Source organism: Protopterus annectens, chromosome 2.part1 (assembly GCF_019279795.1).
Source record: "Protopterus annectens isolate FY-2018-M chromosome 2.part1, PAN1.0, whole genome shotgun sequence".
Classification (NCBI taxonomy): domain Eukaryota; kingdom Metazoa; phylum Chordata; order Ceratodontiformes; family Protopteridae; genus Protopterus; species Protopterus annectens.
The window spans coordinates 1,743,557,444-1,743,581,893 of NC_056729.1; the positions used below are offsets into that span (position 1 = coordinate 1,743,557,444).

At 41.0% G+C, this 24,450-nt stretch overlaps 1 protein-coding gene across 4 annotated transcripts in view; it reads right to left on the reverse strand.

Moving 5' to 3' along the window:
- Nucleotides 1–24,450, reverse strand: part of ACAP3 (ArfGAP with coiled-coil, ankyrin repeat and PH domains 3) — a 1,969,869-nt gene that overhangs the window by 1,000,801 nt on the left and 944,618 nt on the right. For all 4 annotated transcript variants that reach the window (XM_044063200.1, XM_044063202.1, XM_044063201.1 and 1 more), the window contains exons 3-4: nt 15,723–15,842; nt 5,148–5,201 (exon numbers count right to left, since the gene is read on the reverse strand). In XM_044063200.1, coding sequence (XP_043919135.1) covers nt 5,148–5,201; nt 15,723–15,842 — 174 coding nt within the window. The remainder of the gene's footprint in view (nt 1–5,147; nt 5,202–15,722; nt 15,843–24,450) is intronic.

Sequence of the window (24,450 nt, forward strand, 5' to 3'; positions counted from 1 at the left end):
TGTACCCAAAGAATGGCGTAGAGCTACAGTGGTCCCACTCCACAAAGGTGGTGCCACAACGGACACCAGAAACTATCGCCTCATAAGCCTGACTAGTCTGGTTTGTAAAGCTATGGAGCATATTATCATGGAACTCATAAACAAAGACATTGGGAGCCTCCAGACACTGGACCCTACCCAATTCGGCTTTGTTAAGGGCAGATCTTGCCTCTTAAACCTAGTTGATTTCTTTGAAACAGTTACCAAAGCCATAGATGAGGGCAAGGTAGTCCACACAGCCTACCTGGACTTCGGAAAAGCCTTCGACACAATACCCCACTCGGGCATCATAAATAAGCTTACCAGCTTAAATATCAACCCCTATATCACAAGATGGGTTGCAAACTGGCTCAGAGATAGAACCCACATGGTCAGAATTACAGGTGCCATGTCCGAATCCAAACCAGTTACAAGTGGCGTCCCAGAGGGCTCAGTTCTGGGACCTCTGTTGTTCGGTATATACTTCTCTGAGGTTCAGACTAACACGGGGGGATTATGGCTGACAAAGTTCGCAGATGACTGCAAACTGGGGGCCATAATCGAATCTCCAGCTGACACAAGCATCCACCAAAAGGGTCTCACAGAGACGGATGCTTGGTGCCAGAACCACGGCCTCAAGCTAAATGCTAAAAAGTGCATAGTCATCCCCTTTGGGAAAAACAAGGTGCCCACAAATTACCACAGAGGTGGTAATCCATTAAGAACGGAAGAAGTAATTAGAGATTTGGGGACCAATGTAGATAGTAATCTCTCCTTTCATAATCACATTGCCAAAGTGGTTAGAAAGACCTTCTATATAGCCCACCTCATCACGAAAGGGTTCGCATCTAGATCAAGAGAGGTCATTGTGCCCCTCTACTCGTCACTCATCAGGCCCATAATTGAATACAGTGCCCCTTTTGGGATGTACCTTACCCGACACCTGCAGCAACTGGAGAGACCCCAAAAGTACCTCACCAAGAGGATCATGGGCTACAAACAGATGTCCTATGCAGCTCGACTAAAGAAACTCCAGCTCTACTCAGTTGCTTACCGCCTACTAAGAGGCGATCTATGCCTGACGTACAAAGCCATGTCAAACCCAGAATTAATGGACATGCTCCACCTCAAAAAATCCAAGTCCCTTAGAGCTACACGCTCCAGGGACCTAAACCTCAGCACAAAAATAAATAGGACATGCTGGAGAGACAGATTCATTTCCCAGAGGCTCCCCTCACTCTGGAATAGAATCCCAATTCATGTTAGACATAGCCCCTCGCTGACCCTCTTCAAGCGAAATTTGGACGCGTGGATGGGAAATCGCAAATTCACCCCTGGGATCTCTCCTGCGTCCCTGCTAGACAGAGGCACAGTAAACTAATCTTAAAATGTACCTTCTGTGACCTACTTTACAGAGGCACAGTAGGCTAATCTAATAGGGAGGCGGAAGCCAAATACACTCTGGCTAGGCTTATAAATGCCCTAGGGCAGATAGTCTAGTATCTACCTATGAACCTATGAACCTATAAGCTTAGTTTTATTGGGATTTAGTATAGATTGTTGGGCTGCTAAGTAGTTTTCAATATTGTTGAGGGCAGTCTGAGTTTTTATTTGAAGCACATCGATTGTGGGAGAAGAGCTGAAGAGGGAGGCATCATCTGCGTATTGTAAGATTTTGGAAGGGCTAGTGATAGAGCTGAGGTCATTAGTAAAATATACAACTATACCAATGCACTATATATAATACATATACTATAATATAATATATTACATACCATATAATATATAATATACTATATAAATATAGTAAGCATACTAATAGCAATGTATCTCAGTAATAGCCCACAACATGGCAGGATTTGATACACTTGTGATATCAGTGACACAGTAATAAGTCCACATGAGAAGGAAATATGCAGCAATAAAGAGGAAGAGGTAACAAGCACAACACATGCCCAGAACATTATAACCTGCATGCCTCAGTCTTGTGTATTATGGCTAGTAGAACTAGTTCACATTGTACAGGGCCACAATGAGTATAGAACACACTGTAGCTCTCCCATGACTAGCTGTACAAGCAGAGAGATATTTCAGAACTGTAGGATACACTGTCCCACCTGTTGTACTTTCAGTGGTGTATGTATCCCCCACCCTGCCCTTCCCTTAACACCTTCTGTGCTCTTTATGAACACAGGTTTCAAAAGCGCCCACCTTGCTGTGCACAATACTCAGTGCAGCTCTGCAATCTGTGGCAGACCAACCTACTCCTTATTTCACTATTCATTTTACAGTATACTGTAGTAAGCAGTATCAACTTACAATTTTGTTTTTAAATCCGAGATCTGCCAGTAATAAAGATGTCCTCCATACTACAGCTGGTACGCAGGAAAGAGGGTCTTTCTGAATACTGCCCTTTGCATTTATTGAGCAAAACCATCAGCTTCTGTGTGATCAGCTGAGTGATGCCGTCCAATTGTATTTATTTATTTATTTATCAATTGATTAATTAATTATTTATCTGAGTCTTTGATTTAGACAAAACACGGTAACTTTTGTTTTCTAGACCTTTTCGGCTTCCTAATGAAGTAGAAAACCTGAAATGAACAGATTGCTTGTAATGAATATGGAACATAAAATAAACCTTTTGTTGTTACCCTTTTCACCAGGTGTTTATCTCTTTAAATATTTTCTATTCCACAAAAGGACATAGAACATAAAAATACAGATCTAACAAAGGAAAGCTTAACACATCACATTTACTTAGAATAATGAAACAAAACTTTATGGCTAGCAAACCTATTAAACAACCATAGAAACAAAGAGAGAGAGAGAGAGAGAGAGAGAGAGAGAGAGAGAGAGAGAAAGCAGATTGTTGAACAAGAAATAAAGGGAAAATAAATTTAATAAGCTAAAACTATCGTCGTCACTACCAAGCATTCATTATATAGGATTCTTTCCAAGATCATTATGATAATTTAAGTTGTTAATAAAAAATTCTAATAAAGGCCAAGAAGTTTTTGTTTTACACTAGCAGATGTGTCATCAAAGAATGATATCCATTGGCTGATCACTACTTTCCATGTGTCCTGTGCTTAAAAAACACCATATCGACTACTTACACCTATTTCTTTTGGCTGGTAGTAACTAGTCATAGTGACAGCACTTTTTTATTACTGTAGAGTGTGAAAATGTTCGATTGTGATCATTCCAAGAGAAATTCTTTTCCTTGAGGCACAATGAACTCAGATCTGATTATATTAGTGTAGGAATGTAAGATATCACATATCTTCAAAGAGGGGTTGTTGGGTGGAAAGTCTCCCAGACAAAACCAGTTTCTCTGCAAATTTTATTTTTGTATTTGCTTGCAAGCATAACTCAAACAGCTGTCATTCCTTGTCATCAGGGATCACTACTGATTAGCACTGTACTAAACATATCTACTGCGTGCCTCTCTAGCTCTCTCTCTCTCTGAATGACCTACTGCTTCCTTTATATCAGTTGCATGCATTCCTAACTTATTGCCTGATCCTGCACTGAGCGATTTATTAAGTTGCGCTGTACTTTTAAAATACAGAACTTCATCTTCCAGATGAAATCATGATACCTAAGGGTCATGGCCGAAATATACACGATTATGACCACTAGACTTTAGTAGCAGTCAAACATCTCATTTTTGCTTCATTTTTTTAGCTGAAGATGACCACATCAAACATAAAATGATCCCTAGGCATTCTTTAAGTAGGAGGACTGCTGAGTATTTCATTCCTGCAATCAACAAGTCCCTACTTCTACACCTATTGAAAGGCTGTTTGGTCACTAAGAAACAGCTAGGTGAGGGTCATTTCATTTTTGGCATGGGAGGCAGTAAAATGAGCTGATTATGCATAATGGTAAGAATCACACCAAAGATTCTAAATGCGAGCAACACAGTGAGAAACTATACATTATGCACCACACAGAGCAGTAAAAGTACAGTTCAGCATACGTAGCAAAACACGACACAAACAGTTGTAATACACAACAGAAGAGAAGCCATTAAACTGTCAAGTGGAACGACATTGATGGCTGATAATATACATGTGACCACCCTGGCATATGCTGTGTTCAAACATGACAATGTACAAGATATGCTGATGAATATAAAAGGGGTTATCAATAACTCACTATCTGATAATAATGTAGACCGCAAACAACGTGGCAAAAACACAAAATATTTACTACACATGTAATTCATTAGTTGTTACTTTAGGTCTCACACACACATGCACACACACGCACAGGCATGCGCACACACACGCACAGGCACGCACACACACGCACAGGCATGCACACACACGCACACACACACACACACACACACACACACGTAACCTGTGATGATTTGTGCTACCAGTTATAGAGTGACAAACATGGCTGCTTTATTGCATTTTCTAAGGTTAGCTATGTAATATCAAAGCTCACAGGTTCTTTGTAAATATTAGAATAGCCACGGTGCTTTGTGTTTTATCTGTGTGCATGCTTTACTCTAACTACATGGCTATAGTTCCAACTTTCAACTTATTTACTCCTGACTTATTGTACTTCACATGCCCCCCCAGGCATAAATGATACGTTTTGGTATAACCAAATGCAACTTCACACACAACAGACAGAAATCATAATCGAGTCCATTACCTTATGCACATGGTCGACTGTAAATTTAACTTTTGCTTCTTTGAGAGTTTCATAATCACAGCTGTTGCATGCCCCACAGTACAGAACACTTTTTATATATTGTTTTTGCTCTTAGTTATACATGATTAAGTGCCATTTTGCAATGAGTCCTTATGCTCTAGTCCACCTACTAGCTCAGTAAATACAAAAATAAATACACCCATTCCATGATGAAGTAACCTGTTGAAAATATCCTACTTGCAGATTTATAAACACAATAGAAAAACAGCACTGCTTGAATATAAATGTCACTGATTTTGCACTACAGCACAGAACAGTCTGAGCCATTCTGTTCCTGCCAGAGTTTTAAGGATTTCCACTATACTGCAGATGTCACAGCTATTAACAGGTATAAATAGATCCTGCAGAGATAATTGGCTTTGGCTGTCAGGAGGAAAGTGACAGATGTAGCTTACCGTATGGTAGTTAATCATTTCTTGAAGACTCTCTCCAAACTTGTGTAGGCATTCCTGGAAGAAGGAGGACAAAGGGAGCTGTCACTGAAATCATACTGATGACTTGCTGAGCTCTATCTGTTTTAATTAAACTTGCTTGATATTGATTATACAAATGACACAGTCAAGATTAAACTCTGTAAATCCAACACAGATGGCAAATGCAAAAATCACCCTCATCCAACAGATGCTCCCCATGAACGTGGTACATATTATTTAAAAAAATGCATTTAAGATCTCTAGTTCCCCATTAATGAAGTTCTTGTTTTTTTTTTGTTTTGTTTTTGTGTTAATGATAAATTATACATTATTCTAGTCATTCATCTAAATTAGCTTTAAGTCATCAAAAGCTGCCTTCTAGGAACATTGCTGCAAATCTGATGAATTGTAAATGCAATTGGAGCTTAAACAGTTTCATAAACAACATTAATACATATAGAGGTAATCACTACAATACAGGAAAAATGCAAAAATGTGAGACTTACTGATTAATCTATTACAATTTTGAAGACAAAAACTCAACTTGGCAAAGCCCTTTTAAAGTGGACCAAATTGGAAGCTATGCCCTCTCCAGCCAAGACCGGACTAGCTGGTCAAGAGGAGAAGGTCAACACCTGCACCACACCACATAGAATACATAGCCCTCCAGAACACCCACCATCACAGCTCTCACATAAAAACATAAACCACACACCCACCTTCACAGAGGCTCTCAATAGAAATTTACCCAAATAGCAGAGACCTCCAAGACAGAAATGCACTCAACCACCACAACACAGCACAAACCGCAGGACACATAGCTCACCTCCAGTGTGCCCCTCAACCGAAGCCCCTAAAGCTAAACATCTTGCCCAATACACTAATCATAAGTGACTCAATAGTGAGGCACACAGATGTACCACTCACTAGGTTGAATAAGGAGAAGGTAACAGTCAATTGTCTATTAGGTGCCAGAATCTGACACATAACACATGCACTCAGGTCATTCCACAACAAGTACAAGTATGACTCTGTCATTGTCCATGTGGGTGTGAATGACTTGAGATGCACCTCCCTGGACTACATGAAAAGAGACATAGTGGATCTCTTGGATTATGTGGCCCAGACAGGTATGACTGAAACAGAAGAAGCCTCTGGAAGTATGGCAGCTATATGGTCTCAAAGTCAGAGCAAACCAAAAATAAAAATAAGAGACCAGCATACAGTGGCACCAAATAAATCCTTTATTGTAGAAGTGCCCTACATCACTGATGAAGGCTATGTAAATGTGAAGCCGAAACTGGTCTGTTCCTGTTTTTGTGCATAGGGCACTTCTACAATAAAGGATTTATTTGGTGCCACTGTATGCTGATCTCTTATTTTTATTTTTGCCAGGCAGGTATGACCCTAGCCCTGAGCAGTATCCTACCGTCACCCAGAATGATACCTACAGTACAAACAAAAATCATTGACTTCAACAACTGGCTAAGTTTCTGGTGTCATTCTAAGGGGATCCAGTATCCGTCTGCTTGGGATGACATGACTGACAGATCTCAGTGCTTTGCCAGACACGACCTGCATCTGTCACTCCTGGGTTTCCGGGTACTGGCTAAGGTGCCTTTTTTTTAGGCAGTGCTCCAAAGACCAAATTACCACAATAACAGCTATAAATAAATGCAATCTGATGGTCATGCTGCTCAACGCTAGAAGTCTAAATATGAAGATGCACATGCTTGAAGCACTCCTCAAAATGGAAAACATCAACATTTGTGCTGTAACAGAGACCTGGTTTAAAGTGGCAGAAAGCACCCCTGCGCTACCAGGCTATACCTCATTCCACACCTTTCGGCCCCAAAACATGGACCGAAGCTCCAAAGGCAGTTGTGTCTCTATATTCATAAAGGATATGCAGGGTCTGTACTACGTTATCAAAGTTTTACACCTTCGGATGCCATATGGTCAAACTCATATGTTCGAAGTTGTAAAACTTTGAAAACGTTAAAAAAAAAAAAGAAAACACTTATCTGATGCAAGCCCCCCTGCACCCCCACACCCCCCCAGCTCTTTAAATATATCTACAATGCAGTACACTGTGGAAAGGGAAGATTTCCTTTTAATACATTGTAGTGTGATCACAGAGTTGGTATATTTAAAGAGCGGGGGATGTGGGGGGTCCAGGGGGGCTTGCCCCCCTGCTTACAACCATCAGGTAAGTGTTTTCTTTTTTTTTTGTCTAACGTATTCAAAGTTTTACAACTTTGAACATATGGGTTCGACTATATGGCGTTTGAAGTTGTAAAACTTTGATAACGTACTATAGACCCGGATATGCACACCTCCAGACTAGTAGTCCAGCATAACGCATCTGAGATACCTCAGGTACAACTAACATCGGGTAAGACAGCAATCCGGGTCATAGCCTGCTATAGGTCCCCAACCATGTCCCTAGGCTCTCACTCCACGTTCCCCAACACTCTCATACTAGGAGACTTCAACTACCCATCCATCAACTGGGAAAAGTACTCAAGCACCAATACACTGGCCCAATGCTTCCTGTTTCTGTGACATGGAATGCTACTTATTTTCCCCTAAAATAATGCAGCGGATCATGGGCAACATGATCCTACCTCTCCAGTCCCACCATCTGAAATTCCAGGCTCTTTAATCAAACCTACATGCTGACATTAGTTTGGCACCTGGTTACAGTACCATAAGGTCAGACAGCATAGGGTGAGTATTACCACCATAGGGTCAGACAGCATAGGGTGAGTATTACCACCATAAGGTCAGACAGCATAGGGTGAGTATTACCACCATAGGGTCAGACAGCATAGGGTGAGTATTACCAACATAGGGTCAGACAGCATAGGATGAGTATTACCACCATAAGGTCAGACAGCATAGGGTGAGTATTACCACCATAGGGTCAGACAGCATAGGGTGAGTATTACCACCATAGGGTCAGACAGCATAGGGTGAGTATTACCACCATAGGGTCAGACAGCATAGGGTGAGTATTATCACTATAGGGTCAGACAGCATAGGGTGAGCATTACCACCACAGGGTCAGACAGCATAGGGTGAGTATTACCACCATAGGGTCAGACAGCATAGGATGAGTATTACCACCACAGAGTCAGACAGCATAGGGTGAGTATTACCACCATAGGGTCAGATAGCATAGGGTGAGTATTACCACCATAGGGTCAGACAGCATAGGGTGAGCATTACCACCACAGGGTCAGACAGCATAGGATGAGTATTACCACCACAGAGTCAGACAGCATAGAATGAGTATTACCACCATAGGGTCAGACAGCATAGGGTGAGTATTACCACTATAGGGTCAGACAGCATAGGGTGAGTATGACCACCATAGGGTCAGACAGCATACGGTGAGTATTACCACCACAGAGTCAGACAGCATAGGGTGAGTATTACCACCATAGGGTCAGACAGCATAGGGTGAGTATTACCACCACAGAGTCAGACAGCATAGGGTGAGAATTACCAAACTGTTTCCTTCTTTGTCTGCTTAAGGTGACTCCCACCAACATGGGATTCCCATCCAAAGTGCATAGCTTGACAACTTTTTTTACAGTAATTCCAGTTGCTGCCTGTCTGCTCCAAATGACAGTTTTCTCTGGACACTGTCACCCCTGTATTGAACTCTGTATCACTGGAGTACACTGGCTTATTTTATTAAAGTTATAGGGACATGACTACACAGTCTGGGACCAACTGGTGATGTAGCCCCTGCCATTCATGCTTTATGGAATGGGATTTTATGAATATTCAGAAAGAAGGAAGGGGTTCCTCGTCCACATGGAGAGATGCAGGAAGTTCGAGACAGAATGAAGGAGCTAAATGTTGAGGAATCCATTTGTGCCAAGTATGATGACTGGTGCAGGGGCGAGAAGTTATAGGGTGGAGTATTCAAATTGGAAAGAAACTATAGCAGTTGGGGTAGTTAGCATTATCAGACATACAGAATTTGGGGGTTTCTCTTAAATCTGGTCCACATGCCTCATGGCATTTTGGTGCACATTTCTGGTGCGCATGCCTCATGGTACACTGGTGCACATGCCTCATTGCATACTGGTGCACGTCTCATTGTACTCTGGTGTGAATGCCTCCTGGTAGTCTGGTGCACATGCCTCATGGTACTCTGGTGCACATGTCTCATGGTACTCTGGTGCACATGTCTCATGGTACTCTGGTGCACATGTCTCATGGTACTCTGGTGTGCACATGTCTCATGGTACACTGGTGCATGCCTTATTGTACTCTGGTGCACTACTCATTGTACTCTGATACACATGCCTCATGGTACTCTGGTGCACGTCTCATGGTACTCTGGTGTGCATGCCTCATCTCTCACTCTCTCTGCATGTTGTCATCAGCAGTCTGTCTAGGAGGTTATGTCTGTCCCTGCTCTGAAATGTGAAGGAGCACATATGAAGTCATAAACTGGGTATACTTATTGGTCCATTCATCCTGCCTCATGGTAAACTGGTGCATGTTTCATTGTACTCTAGTGTGCATGGCTCCTGGTACTCTGGTGCAAATGCCTCATAGTACTCTGGTGCATATGCCTCATTGTACTCTGGTGCACATGCCTCATTGTACCACTGGTGCGCATGCCTCATGGTACTCTGCTGTGCATAACTCATGATACTCTGGTGTGCATGCCTCATGATACTCTGGTGTGCATGCCTCATCTCTCACGCACTCTGCGTGCTATGTCATCAGTGGTCTGTCTAGGAGGTCATGTCTGTCCCTAGACTCCTCAGATCTACCTCTCTGAAATGTGAAGAAGCACATATGAAGTCATAAACTGGGTACACTTACTGGTCCATTCATCCAAAACAGAAAGTGGATGGGGTGCTAAGGACCAGGTCATGGTGGGAGACTAATACGTATTCAGTGTAATTTCTTACTTTAAATTCCCTCTGTGATGGACATGGATGGAATGTAACCTAAACAATACCAAAAAAGGAAGGGTTTAGAAGGCCAAATCCTAAGCAATAAGGTACCAAAAGATGCTGGAGTCCTGGAATAATGCAACTATGATTTTCAGAAATATGTTTTCTTCATGGTGAAGAGACAAAAAGTGCTAATCTTTTGTGTTAATAAATTTGTGGTTCTACTTGGAAGAAAAATGTTATGGCTTGCAATGTTTCTATTACCTGTTTACTGCAACTTGGTGTTTTATTGAGGGTTTTCATAGTCTGGTGTTTGTTTCAACAGTTTCAAAAGTATGTTTTCATACCCAAATAATAGTATCCTTTGGGAAGTCATCCATCCCTGGTAACTATCATATTGACAACACACCCCTTACAGTTGACCCAGCAGTCAGGGACTTAGGGACACACATAGATAGTAATCTAGCCTTTGATTGTCATGTGTGTACAGTGGTGAGGAAATCATTCTTTGTTGCATAACTTATAAACAAAGGTATGGCATCTAAGTCCAAAGAAGTCATTGTTCCACTGTATTCGGCATTCATCAGACCTATCATAGAGTACAGTGCCCTTTTGGTATGTACCTAACCAGGCATATCCAACAACTGTAATATCCACAGAAGTTCCTCACTAAAAGAATACAGGGTGTACGTAATATGTCCTATGCAGACCACTTCAAGGCTGTTTCCCTGTGTTCTGTCTCCTACAGGCTTTTGAGGGGAGATCTATGCCTGGCATACATGGCATTGTCAGACCCCACTCTGATGGACCTCCTGCATATCCACAAAACAAACAGCACCAGAATTACCTGTTCTAAAGACTTAAACCTTGCCTGTGATATAAATAGGACCTGCTGGAGAGATAGGTATGTATCCCAGAGACTACCCAATCTATGGAAGACGCTCCCCATCCAAGTGAAGCAGAGTTCCTCCCTAATCCAATTCAAGTGCAACTTGGACAACTGGATGGGAAATTGGAAATTCATCCCTGGTTTGGCACCTATGTCTCTGATGCAAACAGGTAACCTGTATGTGATTTATCTCCCTGGCCCAGGCTTACACTTATCAAGGGTATAAGAACTTGTCAGAGGTTTGGAATGCATGGCTAGGCTTAAAAAGGACCTTGTGGTCGTTAGCCTAGTAAACATCTGTGAACCTATAAATAGCTGTGGCACTAACGACCAGAATGAGGACATTTTTTAAACACAGAAAGCAGATGCACCCCTTCTAGAGCTGCCTTTGACAGCGCAGCTGTTACTCAACCAAAGAAAAAGTACTGTACCAAGGTTTGCTTATTCAATGCCAGGCCTTCTTTACATAAGCAAAGAAGATAAAAAAGTGATCCTTCCTGAATTCATTCACCCCCTCAGGTAAAACCTAAACTGGCAAAACCATCTAGCCTATGAAGGTTCCTCTGGCCCCTAGCTTCTGCCACTGTAAAGAAAACAGGGAGGCAAATGGATTGGTTAATGGAGAGCTCCATAATCAGTTTCAGTGAAAAAAGACCTGAGTTAATCCTTATGAAAGTTTCAGTACACATGCTTCTTGACTATTAAGGGTTTTCAGCTCCATGGTCCTATAGATTAATATTGAATATAATAACTACCAATAGAAACAGCTTCCAACAGTCAAACTTCAAATCTGATAAACTGGTTGATTTGAGAAGAGGGCAGGGATGCGTGTCAGTCAGTAAGCTCATATCCCAATCAAAGTTATATGCTCGCTCTTTTTTACTACCTCAGGAAGGACGTTATTTTTTGTGTATCAGAAAAAACACAGTGCCTTGCTACCTTTAGGTGTTGCCTATCACAGCCACCTTGGCACACATTGCTTCAGTTCAGATTACATACTTCCTAAACTAAACTGCATTAATTTATCCAAAATGTTTATACTCCATCAGCATTTTTATACCTGTAACATTCTAAAAGCAAATTAGACCTGCATGTTCATTTAAAAGTAATATGAAATGTAATTTTTCAGATCAGTCCTCTTTCGATTTTTTTCATTGTTGACCACATACATAGGTTCATAGGTAGGTACTAGGTTATCTGCCCGAAGGCATTTATAAGCCTAGCCAGAATTTGTTGGCTTTCGCCGCCCCCTTAGATTAGTTCCCTGTGCCTCTGTCCAGCAGAGCCTCTGAAGTGATCCCCGGGGTAAACTTCCTGTTTCCCATCCACTCCTCAAGGTTTCTTTTGAAGAGTGTTAGCGAGGAGCTCTGCCTAATGTAGATTGAAATCTTGTTCCAAAGCATGGGAAGTCTCTGGGACAGGAATCTATCCCTCCAGCACATCCTATTTATTGTTGTGGTGAGGTTTAGATCCCTAGAGTATGTGGCTCGCCGGGATAAGGTTTTCTTTAGGTGGAGCATATCCATCAATTCTGGGTTGGACATGGCCTTGTATGTCAGGCAGAGATCACCTCTGAGTAGGGGGTATGCAACCGAGTACAGCTGTAGTTTCTTCAGTTGAGCTGCATAGGGCATCTGTTTGAGGCCAGTGATCCTCTTGGTGAGGTACTTCTGTGGTCTTTCCAGCTGTTGCAGGTGTCTTGTAAGGTACATCCCAAATTGGGGGTTGTACTCTATAATGGGTCTGATGAGTGATGAGTAGAGGGGCACAATGACCTCTTTTTATCTGGATGTAAACCCTTTTGTGATTAGGTGGGCCACGTAGAAGGATTTTCTAACCACTTTGGCAATGTGACTGTCAAAAGTGAGATTACTATCTACTTAGGTCCCCAGATCTCTTATTACAGCTTCCGTATTTAAGGGACTACCACCTATGTGGTAGTTTGTGGGTACTTTGTTTTTTCCAAAGGAGATGACTATGCACTTTTTGGCATTTAGCTTGAGGCCATGATTTTGACACCAGGTATCCGTCTCAGTGAGACCCTGTTGGAGGATGCCTGTGTCAGCCGGAGAGTCAATTATAGCCCCTAGTTTGTAGTCATCTGCGAACTTGGTCAGCCATAGTTTTCCTGTGCTTGTCTGTACCTGTGAGAAGTATATGCCGAACAGGAGGGGTCCTAGGACTGAGCCCTGGGGAATGCCACTTGCAACAGGTTTAGAGTTGGACCTAGCTTCCACAACTCTCACCATGTGGGTTCTGTCCATGAGCCAGTTGGCATCTCATCTTGTGATGTAGGGGTTTATGTTCAGGCTGGTGAGCTTGTCTATAATACCAGAATGGGAATGGTGCTGAAGGCCTTTGTGAGGTCTAGGTAGGCTGTGTGTACCACCTTTCCCTCATCTATAGCCTTGGTAACTGTCTCAAAGAAGTCCACCAGGTTTAGGAGGCATGATCTGCCCTTAACAAAGCTGAACTGGGTAGGGTCCAGTGTTTGGAGGTTCCCAATGTCTCTGTTAATGAATTCTGTGATGATGCACTCCATAGCCTTGCAGACCAAGCTAGTCAGGCTTATAGGACGATAGTTTCCAGGGTCTGTTGTGGCTCCTCCTTTGTGGAGTGGAATAACAATTGCTGTGTGCCACTCTATGGGTATGTAGCCTGTGGAGAGGCTGAGTTTAAACAGTGTGTTTAGGTGAGGGGTTAGTTCGTCTTTGAGCTCATGTAGGACGGAGCCTGGGACATGGTCCTGTCCCATTGATGCTGTGTTTCTGGCTTTGGAGAGGGCTGTTTTAACCTGAGTGTCTGTGATTTCAGGGCCTCTACATTCTTCTGGTATGGTTATGGGCCCTTTTGGGGGTGAGAGGGGGGTGAAGTTTGCACTGAACCTGTCTGCCAAGATGTTGCTGATATCGGTTGGTTCGGTGTATTTTGTGCCATTCTGCACTAACTCCAAGCAGATCTGAGCATTGCCACTTAGATTCTTGACATAGCTAAAGAATGCCTTGTGGTTATCTTTGGAGTCCTTGGCAATTTCTTTCGAGGCTAGCCTTGGATGATTTTATGAAGGAATGTAGTTTCTTGCTAATACTGATCAGGGATGTCTTCCCTTCTTGGGATTTTACTCTTTTCTGTACTAATTTCCTCCTTTTACTGTATAGCTTGTTTATGGCAGGAGTCCACCAGACTGGTTTCCGTTTCTTGGAGGAGTGAGTCTTGGTTTTGCCTGGGATAGCATGATCCATGCATTCCTGTGGGTGCCCGTAGAATGCATTAGTAAAGGATTTTGCAGCTTGGACAGCGTTATCCTTTAGCATGGGGGCTTTGAAACTTTCCACCTCGGTCTTAAGTAATGTGAAGTTTGCTTTTGAAAAGTTGTTCACAGTGGTTTCCTTGTCCGGGAGTGGGGGCGGAATGTGGATATCCAAACTGATTTGTTTATGGTCAGATCTAACCAGTGAGGAGTTGACCTCCGGTGTGGAACACCAGTTGCCCATGTTGGTGATGACCAGGTCCAATATGTTGTCGCCTCTGGTAGGAGTGTTGACCAGTTGAACCAGGGTGTTTGAGTTTATAAATTCTAGGAAATGTTGGGCAAGGGAGTTAGTACTTGAGTAGTTCTCCCAGTTAATGCATTATTAGTAAAATTATCTAAATCACTGTAGCAATTTTCTAAAAAATGTTCATAATTTTATTGACATTTTATAACTGTGTGCATCTAAAAACTAATACAAACTGTATATGCATCTACAAGTAAAAAACTATATTTTTAGATTAGCTATTTACCAAGATACCTGTATCCTCTGTACAACTATCTCAATCGACTATGTATACTGTCTTTGTATAATATGTTTGCTAGGTACACACATGCATATTAAGCATGTCATTCAGGAGAGTCCATTTTCTCATTGCTAGAGCAAACTCTCTGATTAAAGGACTTAGAGTCAATGAGTATGAACAAGGAATCAAACTCCCTGCACTGCAGGAAGCAGAGCATTAGTAACTGATAGCCTTAGCCCTCCGCACTAACTGCCAGACTATGCAATTTGCTGTGTACTGCATTCACAACTCGCATCACAGCTTCAGCATCCAGGAACCACAAAACCCAACTAACTGGTAATTTGATAAATGTAACATTTAACAAGGACATTTTATAAAGTTTATATCAGAATTCCATTTTCCTGAAGCAGTTATTTTATTCACTGTTTTCTGCTGCACACAAAACATGCCGCAGGATTTAAGTCAGCTCAGATGAAAGTAAGAGATCCCAAGGCAGCTATCAAAAAGAGTAGGGGTGTTCCCTGATGCCTTTGTCCAAACTTCCTCTAGTACTATAAATATTATCTTAGGACTCCCCTTAAAAGAGCCTGCTAGCCTAGTGGGACTAACCTGGTCAAAGGATAAACAAATGAATTAATAAAAATAAGGAAAAGAAATGCTAAACTGAGCAAAGGTGTTATTAACACAGCTATAAGTATCTATCTATATCTCTAGTTATAGCTCTCTCTATGTATATATATATATATATATATATATATATATATATATATATATATATATATATATACACACACACACACACACACACACACACACACACACACACACACACACACACACACACACACACACACACACGTGTGTATATACACGTATATATATATATATATATATATATATATATATATATATATATATATAAATATATATTCATACTATACAGCACATAAATTCAAGGTAACTTACAGAAATCATCTCTTCTTTCTTGCATTGCTGTGAAAGATCTCTTATTCCACTGACAAAGTGCTTATTCGCTGCAATATACGCCCTTCCAGCCTCAATCATGCCGCTGCATTGCTTCACTAGCTAAATAAAAGAAAAAAACAATAACATATATAAATATTTTATACATGTTTAAATACATACTTCATATATGTATATATAAAATCACAAAAGATCTACAACTCTGCTGTAACAAGACTATAGCATACTTTTCAAGCAAGATTTCTACAAATCATAATAAATAACAGGTACATAGATATGTAGCAATTGTCTTATGTATACTGACAACCACTTAATCCTGAAACAAACAAATAATTTGTGAGACATGTAGTTATACTATGAAATTGGAGGCAAGACTCACATAAGGACAAACAGAATGCCAAACAGGTTATCAGCACACACTTACAGTTCCCACATTAAATAAGGACATGTGACACATAAACCTACATATGTGGAGGTACACACTAGTAACTTTCAAAGGGTCAGAGGCCTCCCAAATGAAAACCACTTACACACATAATGCTAAGACTAACCACAACATATAACACGCACACACCAGCATCTCAAGAAATAATTCCCTAAGGCATAACATCACAAAACCTAATATATTGTTCATAGTTGACTCCATCGTGAGACAAGGATGTTCCCCTCTCCAGGCTGGATAAGGAGCAGGTTACGGTTAGCTGCCTGTCTGGAGTCAGGATCCCTGAAGTCACTCAAGTCACTCAACCACAAGTATTGGTAGTAATCCATCATAGTCCATGTGGGGGTGAATGATTGAGATGTACCTCACTGGACTACATGAGGAGAGACATGATAGGGGTTTCAGATTATGTGTGACAAGGAGGTATAAGCCTAGCCTTAAGGAACATTTTACCTTCGTCAAGGATGATGCCACAATACAAATAAAAAAAGACTGATTTCAACAATTGGCTTAGCTTCTTTTTATCAGTCCAAGGGGATTCAATATCTGACAGCCTTGGAAAACATGGTCAATAGGCCATGCTGCTTTACCAGAGATGGTCTGCACCTGTCTCCTCTAGGCTTTTTGTATACTGGCAAAGGCATTAGCCACCCCTATTGTGCCTTTTTTAGGCAGTATCAAAATAACCAACCTCCCAACATAATAAAATCATCTCTAGAGAAACTCACGGTACTGCTGCTTAATGCTAGGAGTCTAAACAAGAAACTGCAGTCCCTGCACTCCTCATTTTGGAAGATGCTGACATCTGTGCAGACATGGTTCGAATGCACAGAAAGCACCTTGACCTTGTAGGGCTACAATACCTTCCATACAATCAAACCACAAACTGAACATGAAAGGAGGAGGTGTAGCTGTCTTCATTAAGGATAAGTACACCTCCAGACTGGTCAAATAGTATGACTCTCTTGAGCTACTCCATGTCCAGTTGACTATAGGTAAAGCCCCTTGCCATATCATCGTTAGCTATAGATCCTGCACCATAAACAGAAAAGCTTACCCCATACCTGGACTTACTGGAGTCACTTGCCATACAGCCCAACACCTTATTCATGGATGATTTTAATTCTCCTACCATCAACGGGGAAACATACATGACCACAAACATGCTGGCTCAGAGGCTCTTGGGCTTTGTTAGTGCTAATGCCCTGGAACATCTAGTTTGCACAGCAATAAGATGCTTAAATGTCCTGGACGTGGTATTCACTAATATGGGAGGGCATTACACCCCTGTCCTCACTGGTAAGACTGGACCATAAATCAGTCTTGTTCAATTTAATTATAAGACCAAATACCCCATCAAGCTCAAAAGAGCTTAAGAATTTTTCAAAGACAAATTACCTCCTACTGAGTGATGGTATAAGAAGTTTTAACCCCCTCCGAGCGCAGATAATATGGATTCCTATGCAGATGTGTACACCAATGCCCTGTATAACCACTTAAGCAGCTGAATAGAATTGACTGTACCCGATCAGATTAAAAACAGATCTGCTGAAAAAACAAGCCACCCTGGTGGACCCATAATATAAACAGGCTGTACAACAAGAAAAAGAAACTAATGTCCAACAACAAGAGGGAACTGGCTCAGCAGAGGAAGAAATCCATCTGTATTTTTATTTATTTATTTATTTAACATTTGTTAGCTTAAACAAACAAGTTAGAGATCTTAGTGTAACCACAAATTCGATGGAAAACACATATATAACCACAGTCCAAAAAAAGAAGTCAGTGATTACCTTCAATTTGTATTAAAGCACCCGATCAGTAATACCAAATCCAATGGATAAAACTTCAACAAATGCTCTGCCTTGTGATGAAAATTATAATCCAAATAAGACACAGTGATCCTGTCTCTAGCGCCTTGGCTTAAAACCCTTTACAGAGTATACTTTTTTGTCCTAATATCCTGCCTTATATTCTGTATTCAATAGAAACTAACTTAATTAGATCCAATTAAAACTTACACCAATTAAAGAAAACACTTCCAATGGCATTCCCTGTTTGACCCTATTGGTGCTAAGGTATTAAACTTTAAAATTATAGCTGACTCCATTCTCCATAATTTGCTTTTTATATTTAAAGCATAAGCTGATTTAACCTGTCCTAAAACTGTTGCTTCTAGGCTATTTAGACCACTATTATGTACTTCCTTATAATGTAAGCCTGCAGGACTGTCCTCCTTATTATTCCTTATATCCCTTAAGTGCTCTTTTAATCTGTCCCCAAATGTTCTTTTACTTTCTCCTATGTATACTTAATCCATAAACTATTCCTGTACTGCCACAAGAATAAGTACCCTTCATGGTAAATTTCGTCTCACTGATTTTATCAAAATGTTTTACAATATGCTTACAACAACAGCACCTTCCTCAAGGGAAGGTGCCCTGTGTAGATATCTCTGAAATTATATTCATAGCTGGAGACTGAAATTTCCCGCGGACTATAAAAATTTTTAAACTTCTTCCTCTGGCGTACAAAAACATAGGAAATCCACTTTCTTTTATATTAAGATATCTACTTTTTTCCCAAAATATTCCTGTGGTACTTCATTAATTGCCTGAATTGTTCTGAAAAAAATGTATGTTTAGTAACAAAGACAAACTTATGCCCCTCACAATTTTTATTATTCAAACCTGAATTCCTTTACACCCTTTTACCCTTCATTACCTTTTCTCTGCCCTTTTCTACTAACTCTACATCATAACCCCTATCGACAAACATTTTGGCTACTTTGTTTATTTCCTATCACTTTCCTGCTTATCACTACACAACCTCTTGATTCTTAAGAATTCCCCGTAGGGGACAGATTTGATTATGTGGGGATGGTGGCAGCTATCTCCATACAACACATGATTATTCCCATCAAATTTTTGATGTATACAAGTTTGAATTTTCTTATTATTTACACACCCTTTTAGCTCTATATCCAGGAGAAGTACTTTTATTACTTTCTATATTCCATCAAACTTGATGTTATAACAATTATTCTGTACTTCTTGTAGAAAAATTTCTTTTTTCGACTGTGGTTATATATAAGTTAGAGATCTTGTCAAGTCCTCCAAAGGTAATTACAAAACAAAAAAAATAGCCTCCCTAACTAAGCATAATCACAAGGCATTTTTTAACTGCATCTGAAATCTAAAAGGGGATATCCAGGCATGTGCTGATTGGTTGTGGATGGGACTAGCCATAACCATCTAGAAGTAATAGCCAACTTGCTAGCTGACTGATTTGGAGCAAGCTTCACCCACCACCGTCTTCTCCAGTCATCCATAGGTTCATATTCCCCAAAGTATACCTGCCACCATTCCTCAGCCTATTATCTCAAGAGACCAGATCATCTTGATGCTCTACATGATCAAAAACACAGTATCAGTGGGACCAGACAACATCCCAGGTTGCCTTTTATACAACTCAAAACATGACCTAGCAGACCCACTTTTAACCACAGCTTGCAAACTGGCTATGTTTCTGTGGAATGGAGGACAGCAGCAGTAATCCCTCTGCACAAAGGGGAAACCATCAACTGACCCTGGGAAATATAGGCCAATAAACCTAACTAGCCTCATCTGCAAGGCCATAGATAGAATCATTATGAACCTTATTAACAAGGACATAAGTAATCTCCATACTCTAGAACCAACCCAGTTCAGATTCATTAAAAGTAGATCATGCCTCTTAAACATGGTTGACTTCTTAGAGAAAGTCAACAAGGCCCTGGACGAGGGAAAGACAGTACATACAACCTATCTTGACCAAGCCAAGGCATTTCATACAATCCCCCATGTGATGATATGGACAAGTGTCAGCATAGCCAGCTGGAGTTTTGTAAAGAATGATATATCCTGTGAATATCAAACTGATTTATACAAGACAATTGTGTTACAAATGTATTAGAACTGTATATCAAACTGATTTGTACAGATTGTGCTGATGTATTTGTGAGGTTTGCTTTTTTTAAAATGTAGCAACAGTATACCCTGCTGAAATGAAAAGAATTGTTATGGCTAGGCTTGTATAGGCCCTAGGGCTGAAAGCCTAGTACCAACCTATGAACCTATGAGCCTATGAAATATGAATTTATTATTACAACTGTATCTGCTTTAATAGAGGACACTGGGACAGCAAAGGTTAATTTTAAGAGAAATAAGGGAAATGTAAATAAGCTGTTAAACCATTAAAACAGCACCCCACAATGTGGAATGGGACTGGAGATGCTGGGTCTGGGAAAGAGCCTTTGTTCATTAGCTCAGTCAAAAGAGGGGAGGCCTCAGGCACTGCCATAAACATTTGGATATGTACTGTGGCTGTCTGTGCTAAATTCCTGTCTCAGCTTCAAAGGGGACTAATGTGACAACCCAGAATCAGGTGACCACATTCTGCCAACCCTCTTGGAAATTATATTTTAGATATTAAAAAGAGAAATCTCAGAGTAATGAGTTTTCTGTTTGGGAAGCCTAACTAGAAAGACCCTCACCCACAGCATCTTGCCTTGTAGCAGTAAGTAAGTAACTTAACTAGGGAACAGTAATTCTTTAGATTCAGTCAGGAATATAATGAAGCTTAGTTTAGATAGTGTTTTTCTTTATTTGTCTAAGTCTGTCCATCAGTGTTCTTTTCAATATTTCCTGTGATCTGAACTCTGTGGTTTACTGTAAATATATGTTCAGTATTTTCATGCTCTTTTATTGTGTATTATTAAATATATTTGAAACTTATATTGTGGCTGGTCCTTGTAGAAAGTATCTAACCTTTGATAGTACTTATATTTACTTGGTGACACTGTGTGGGCCACTCCAGAAGGTCTAGCCATCTTGGTGAACTACTACCATTTGTATTAGAATCAATTTTATACATTATAATTGGACACCCTTTGTTAAGAGCCTTATAGCAACTGACTGGTGGCAGTGAATCTACCTTATAGTCTGAGCAAAGCTGGTAAAGCGGGTAATCGCTGCCAGCCTTTCCCAGGTGTGTGTGTGTGTGTGTGTGTGTGTGTGTGTGTGTGTGTGTGTGTGTGTGTGTGTGCGTGTGTGTGCGTGTGTGTGTGTGTGTGTGGGGGTGAAAATTAAATCTTAAAGAGTGTGTGTTTCTGAACCTTTGGGCAGGGACACAAAACACTGTGTTTACAGTGAGGGTGCTGGAGGACTTGGCTTGGACACTCAACTGAGGACATTACCCTACAGTGGGGAGTCTTATTTGGGACCTGCAGGTAGGCAGATATAGAGACACCCAGGCCCTGAGCTGAGTGTGTTCCCTATTTGCTCTTAAGGGAAACTGTATTTCATGCGAAAATGTCTGCATCTGGAAATATTGAGTGTATCCATTTGTATTCCAAGTGACATCCCTCTGCAGTGTCACTGATGAGGATTCAGGCTCCTTGATTACTGGCCCAGCATGGCATGAGACATATTGGTGGCCATCACATATTGGTAGCAGTGGTGGGCATCACACCCCACTCAGGTATTATACAGAATAATGGCCCAGCATGGGGATGACACATATTGGTGGCCATCACATATTAGTAGCAGTAATGAGCATCACACCCCACTCAGGTATTATAGACAAAGTTTCCCAATTGGAAATTAACCCCTACATTACCAGATGGGTAGCCAACTGGCTTACTGACAGGACACATACTGTCAAAGTGGATGACTTCACCTCTAGCAAAAGACCAGTCACCAATTGCATACCACAGGGTTCTGTGCTGGTCTTTACTGTTCAGAATTTATTTCTCAGACATCCAGGCAAACATGGACATCCTGTGGCTCACCAATTTCACTGATGATTGCAAATTAGAAGAAATCATTGAGTCCCCCAATGATGTAAATATACTGTACACAGGGTTAACATACATGAATGATTGGTGCCAAAGCCACGGATTACAGCTAAATTGAAAAAAAAAAATACATTATTATTCCCTTTGGGAAATCTGATATCCCTGCTAATTCCATTATAGACAGCAACCCCCTAAGTGTAGACCCAGATGTACATGGTCTGGGTACTTAGGCTGATAGTAACCAGAACTTTGACCACCATCTATCCACAGTACTAAGGAAATCCTTCTATGTGGCACATCTTATAAGTAAAGGCATCACATCTAGATCTAAGGCTGTTATAATTCCATTATACTCAGCCTCATCTGACCAATAATTGAATACAATGTTCCTTTTGCGCAGACCTCATCAGACACCTGCAACAACTGGAGAGACCACAGAAGTTTCTTACCAAGAAATTACAGCCTAGTATGAACCTATGAACCTATAAGAATCTCGATAAGTGGATGGGGGATCGTAGGTTTGTCCCAGGGATTACTCCCGTGTCACTATTAGACAGAGGCACAGTAAACTAAACCTTAAAAAGGGCACAGTATACTCAAATCAAGGGGTGGCGTAAGCCATACAGAATCGGGCTAGGCTTATAATTGCCCCAGGGCAGATAGCCTAGTATGAACCTATGAACCTATGAACCTATAAACCAGGTCTTAAGCAGAAAGACTGAAAGCCCTGTCACTGCATTCTGTCTCCTACAGGTTGCTAAGGGGTGACTTGTGCCTGACTTACAGGGCAGTCTCTGACCTGGCCATGATGGAAATGTTACACATTCATAAATCAAACTGCATGATGGTAACTTACTCCAGGGATCTTACCCTAGCCTCTGACATGAACAAGTCATGCTGGAGAGATGGATACATCTCCCAAAGACTGCCACTTCTCTGGACCAAGCTTTCAGTTCATGTGAAACAGAGACCCTCCCTAGATCAATGCATGGATGACCGCAAAGTCAGTGGTGTAACAGACAGCACATTTGCCTTGGGTGCAGATGGATATGAGTTCAATTCCTGTACCAGGAAGATCACTTGCCGATGATTGGGTGAGACATTGAACTGAGGTCTAATGTGCTTGAGTTGGTGGTAGTTCAGTTGGCTGTGAAATATTTCACAGTACCAGTAAAAAAAAAATGGGCAAGTTCCCTCATGCCCTGACCAAATTTCCCTAGTAGTATAAATATTATCTGGGGCCTCCCATGAAAACAGGCTACTAGTTTAGTGAAACTAACCTGATCAACAAAGGATAAATAAAATACATCTTCTTTCATTTGGGCACCATTTTCCTTGCATAGGAGAAAAGTTCAGGTGAAATTTTCAGCTGAAGAACAGTATTCATCATCAAAAACTGCAATAAAGAATTCAGCTGCAAGAATGAAAGGCCATGCTGAGGTTGGCAGCATGCATCCACAACTCCAGACACAGCTAATTGGTATTTAATACCAAAAGCAGGTCTGTGAGAGTGTGTTGAACATAAAAAGTGACAAATTCAGCACAATTATACACAATTGTGTAAACTGCACTATGGAGACTGTGGCAGCCATTAGGCCCAAGAAATTTAGGAGGAGCCATGTGTGCAGCTGTCACAGCAACATTACCTGAATTTGTAATCTTATGATTTTCTAGGCAATGTACCAAGACAGGAATAACTGACACTGAAAAGTGCCAAACAGTGGAACAATATGTGCAATTGTCTGAGCAGATATTAGACAGAACTTCTAATAGTCTAAAGTGTATCACAATGACCAATAACCACAGAAAGGGAAAAGCAAGAACCACTACTCAGGGCAAACATGGGCAAACATGACACAATCATTCACTTAAAGGAACACCTTCAAATGTAAGGCCTCCTCAGAATAGTTAACACACAGGTAAACTCTCTGGGAGCAGACTGGGAGGCCAAATAGCAATGCTACATTGAAAGTGAAGCCCACTGAGAATGAATCCATGAGAACCCTGTGCAGATATCAGATACTGATATATCAAGATGTACACCTCATGTTCGGCAATACCATACAGACTGTTGCTCTTTGCTGAAAAAGAAAAATCAAATATTAGAAATTTTATTCCTCTTTGAAGGAGGAAGAATCTGTAAACTCCTCTTTGGGAGCTAAATCTTGGACTTTTCAACAGCTCTGTGGAAACTATCATGTTCTCCAATGGAATTCTTTATGGAAGTGGACCTAAAATCTATAAGATATGGCCATGTTAAACCAGGTCTAAAACTCAAAGAGCCACAATAATGGCTCTCCAAGCAAAGGTAAAGTCTGACAACTGGCTGCCACTCCCAGTGGTGTTCCTGCAGGAGAGTCAGGATTGTGACAGTGATGTCAGTGGACTCATTTTCCTGGGAGAGTTTGTGGGAAAATCAAGGAAAGAGGTCA